Below are 4599 nucleotides of genomic sequence, written 5' to 3' on the forward strand. Positions count from 1 at the left end.
CTGACCGGTATACCAACGATCATCTAAGAGCCATCCATCACCCAAAGTCTCTTCATAGACTATAATTTTAGACGAAAATGAATGGATGAAATTATTCGTTTTAATGCGAACGCCGCGCCTCTATAGGGATAATCCCACAACATCAATATCCAAATGTATGCCGCAATACTGGCTAATTAGCCTTAAGTCCCTGCACTATAGAAGTGTGATAAATCCCCCTCCAATATTTACTTATCGCTGCCACGGAGGATGAAGTCAGTGCCCCAGGCTGTCCACTAACACACATACATAAAAAGAAAAACCCAAAGCAATGCACTTCAAGCAGCAGTGCACAATAAAAAGCCCCCATCAAAAGCAGCTGTCAAAATACCTCGGCCAAAAAACAACGTATATAGGTATATATATTTTTTTTTTAAAGTTGCAGCAGTTCATTTATTAGCCAAAATATAGACTTTCTTGTACAATTTGGTTCACAAGTATGTACATATTCTTAACTTTATATACAAAACATTTTAACATCAAATCCTCACAGAACTTACAAAAAGAAAGAAGGAAAAACTCACAGACTACAGGTTCATACATTATTACATTAGCAGTTTTACACAGGACATGCTTACAATGTAAGTATACAGAGATGTATTATTCTTATTTTACATTCCATATTCAAATTAAAATTAAAAGGGGGGGAAAGGAGAGGAGAGGATGGGTGAGGGGGTTATGGAGAGGAGAGAGAGCCGAAAGAACCATCGCTGCTTCTAGTTGGTTCTGAGGCCTGAAATACACAGGGGTAAAAAACTGAATAAAAAAAATGGTAAAGGAAGAGAAAATAACGCGAATAATAGCCTCGTGAAGAGCTAAAACACAAAGTGATATAAAAGTGACAATTGCCTTTCGAAAACGAGCCTGAAGTGAATTTGCATTTTGCTCATTTGCATGACCAAACGAGTAAGTGTAGGCCTTGACGAAATAACACAAGAGCACAACACAGGAATAATAATTAGAAAAAAAAAGTATTACTTTTTTTTTTTTTGGAATCAAAGCTAATTTGGGTAAATATGGCATTTAGAAAAGAGAATTAGACGTGACATCAAAATGAAAAATCCCAAATGTCATTAACTGACAGCCTCGCTTTCTTTGAACTGGGTGGAAAGCTGTTTTTAACAACTTTATTTTTTCTCTCTCTTTCTCTGCACCCAAGGCACTAAGATCTCTCTGAAAATTAAAATCCGTTAATTAAACTTCCTATCAACGCAGACCTATCCAGGGTTGGAGTGAATTTAGCCTTAAAACCGGTCTGTTTAATGGGATGACGGTTAACCATTAAATACAAGCACATGGACCTTAATACCATATGGAAGTAACAAAAGCAAATAAAGGAAGGGAGAATTAAAAAGGAAGAACAGTTTTCACCCAATTCAGCTCTTGGTTTTCTTTTTCTTAAATGCTTTCTGGTGAGTTTTTTTCCCCCCCACAATCCTCTTGGACATTTTTCAAAGCACACACACACGCACACTTCACACACACCGTGTTCTGTAAGCTACGACACTGTAACACTGTTCATCTGTGTGGCCTAGGAAAGAGAAAAAAATAATCCACGAACAGGCAAAGAAGGCAAAGGATAAAAAAAATGAAAAGAAATGAATGGCGGGCAATGGACTAGTGTCTTTGTTTGTTTTTTTTGTGGTTATTTATACATGCGCGTCTCAGTGTCGGGGACATGTACCTGTGACTGGAGTCTCTGAACTATGACTCTTGTCCTCCGTTTGCCTGCTGCTGTAGAGGGCCAGGCCGGTGGCTGTGGCCTGGTTCGCCAGTCCCAGATAATGATTTGAGTTCAGTAAAGCCAGCTGGTGCGCCGAAAAGGCTCGGTTCGTCCAGTTCTGGATTTTCCCTACGGGACAAGAAGAGATGAGTCTGTGTGGGGCGATTATGGTCTGGGCGGCGGACCCTGCGGAGTTGTTGCCGTTCATTTGCGGCGATTTGCGCGGATTGTCAGGGGCCGTGGCTGTCTCTGCCAAAGACCAGATCTTTGGTTTCTGGGCCGGGGCAGGGTTGTTCTCTGAAGGCGGCGAGCTCACGGACACCGGGTTCAGTTTGAGCTGCTCCCCGTTTGGCTGAGCTTTGATGTCCAAAGAAGAGTGGTGATGGTGGTGGCTGTGGAAGTGCTCTCCTCCTCTCTGCACGTCTTTGCCCTCTTTCCCCACAGCCTTTAGAAACCTCTGGTCGGGCCCTTGTAAATCCTCATAGCCGTCAGAAATCTCAGAGTCACTCCTCCCGTCTAGTTTAATATCTGAATGCAGGTCGTCCTGGTCGTCCAAGTCGTCCTTGTTCTCAATATTTTCCGTGTCGATGTTCTCCAAGTCGATCTCCTCCTCGTCCTCCCTCTTGTCCCCCTCCTCCCCCTCGTGATCGCTGGTGTAAACATTCCCCTCTTCGTCGGTGCGGTTCCTGGGGGCCCAGGTCATCTTGTTCTCCTTCTTTAGCCTCCTCCTGGCGTTGGCGAACCAGGTGGACACCTGGGTGAGGGTCATTTTGGTGATGATGGCCAGCATGATCTTCTCTCCCTTGGTTGGGTAGGGGTTCTTACGGTGCTCGCTGAGCCAGGCCTTCAGGGTGCTGGTGCTCTCCCTGGTGGCGTTTTTGGGTCTGGACGGGTCACCGAACTGATACTGGCCATATGGGTAGAAAGCAGGGTGATGGTGGGCGAACCCGGGGTGCTGGACACCCGGACTGTCCTTCAGTTCATACTGAGCGCCCTGGAAAGACAAAGAATCACAAAGTCAGGGGAATTTCTCAGATTTTATATATTATTATGCTATCATTAAATACTTTGTAATTATTTCTTATGAATAATAAAATCCTGACCCATAGTCTGACACGTGGATCAACAGCAATAAAACAACTGCGAGTTTCTTCTCGAAGTGTAAACAAACAAAAAGCTTCATGTATTTTTGTCACAAATTTAAAATCGGCCCTCAATTTTTTTGTTTTACTGATTTTAATTTATTCAAACAAACACTTGCAAAAAAATACGCGGTTACTTTTACGCACACCTTTACCTGTGAACCACCCACGGCATCTTTTTATCAATCGTCGCTATAATTTTCGAGAAATGTTGTGTTAACATAAAGCACACTTTGTTAATGCGTCACTTTTTAACCACTTTTAACTAAATCTCCTCAAACGATTCGGCTACAAAGTTCACAGCGGCGCTCTGAAAGTTTGCACCCAAAATGCGAGAGTGGAGTTCTCCGAAAGGCAGTTTATTTCTTTTCAGAAGTTATGGGCAACTTTAGAGAGCGCGCGCGAGAGAGAGAGAGATAGAGGAGCAGAGAGACTCACCAATTGATTGAAAATTGATATATCGTTTGAGTAGGGGAGAAACGCTCCATAGCCCTGCGCTGCTGCGGCGAAAGGAGATCCATACATAGTGGAGAGGACGTTGGAAAGTGCGCCGGACGGGCTGAGCTCTGTCCCGGCTCGGGCATTGCTGGCGATCCCCTGGCGCTCCGGCGGGTATATCGGTCGGATGTACTGATATCCCAGCTGAGGGAAAGACATGGCGGTAGGAAAAGGGAAAAAAGTCTGCTGCAATCACACAAAGCAAGGGAATTGCCTCGATATCCACTTTTACAGTGTGAGCATGTGAGCAACAAAAGGTGCAAGCAAGGGAAGTCTATATTTCCTCGGGAACAGCCAGCGTAAACGATCCGGTTGCGCCCCTTATTTCTTCCTCTTCTTCTCCTTTCCACCCTCACTTCCCTATTGATCTGGATGGACTAAGGTCAGGTCCTTACAGATTGCTTTAGATTATTGGGACTCCCTTGCTCAGATTGACATTTCTAGTCGTTTAGAAGCCCCTCCTATTTCTCAAATCTCACCCCTCTCATACAAACCACACACCAAACAGCGCTCTCTCTCTCTCTCTCTTTCTCCCTCCCTCCCTCCTTCTCCCTCTCCCTCCCTCCCTCCCTCCCTCCCTCTCTCTCTTTCTCTCTCTCTCTTTCTCTCAGATAAGTGCACTGACGTTGCGAGCTCTTATTTGAATGGGGCTTCAAATCTCATTTTATGGCTCGCCAGTCTGTTTCATTTATTATTTGTTCGCGTCTGTCGTACCACCAGTTTTTTTGTGTTAATTCACAAAATTTGGCCAAACGGACACCAGTAAGCATCTTGGTAATTAACTTCTTTTATTTGTCTAGTTTTCTATTAAGACACAAATACCGACATAACTTTTTTTGTTGACCTAAAGTTGGAGGAAAACAGGAAAAAATAAAAACAAAATCTAAAATATATAATTTAAAAAAAGTAAAAGATTAAAGTCGCTTAAAGGCATTTTTCTTTTTTTTTTTTTTAATTCATGGAAGTTTACGCACACATTTTTGAACTGACTACATATTTTTAAAAAATCCTAATTTCCAGTTTAAACGAGCATAAAAACTTGTGACAATTAACAACAAATGTGTCCGTGAGTCGTGCTGATGGCCATGCCCTGAAAGGACACAGGATCACAAGTTCTACCCACTTTTTTTTTTTTTCTTCTTTCTTTTCTTTTATTCATCGCCTCATCGCCTGGTGCAAGCTGTGTGCTCCCTCTCA

General features: G+C 43.1%; 1 protein-coding gene across 1 annotated transcript; it reads right to left on the reverse strand.

The window, feature by feature from the left end:
• Window positions 1-377: 377 nt before the first annotated feature.
• On the reverse strand, window positions 378-3824 carry irx3a (iroquois homeobox 3a). The gene is made up of 2 exons (XM_084540993.1): window positions 3343-3824; window positions 378-2756 (listed from the first exon to the last, which is right to left on the reverse strand). The coding sequence occupies exons 1-2, from the start codon at window positions 3559-3561 to the stop codon at window positions 1704-1706; spliced, it is 1272 nt and encodes a 423-aa protein (XP_084397119.1). The 5' UTR covers window positions 3562-3824; the 3' UTR covers window positions 378-1703.
• Between the last annotated feature and the right edge of the window lie 775 nt (window positions 3825-4599).

This window comes from Chelon labrosus, assembly GCF_963514085.1.
Source record: "Chelon labrosus genome assembly, chromosome: 3".
Lineage (NCBI taxonomy): Eukaryota > Metazoa > Chordata > Actinopteri > Mugiliformes > Mugilidae > Chelon > Chelon labrosus.

Bases quoted from the DNA above. Each gene is read 5' to 3' on its own strand.
- irx3a (XM_084540993.1), bottom strand. From the start codon at position 3,561: ATGTCTTTCCCTCAGCTGGGATATCAGTACATCCGACCGATATACCCG. The intron at 2,757-3,342 runs GTGAGTCTCTCT...TTGTCTTTCCAG, and splicing joins TATCAATTTTCAATCAATTG to GGCGCTCAGTATGAACTGAA.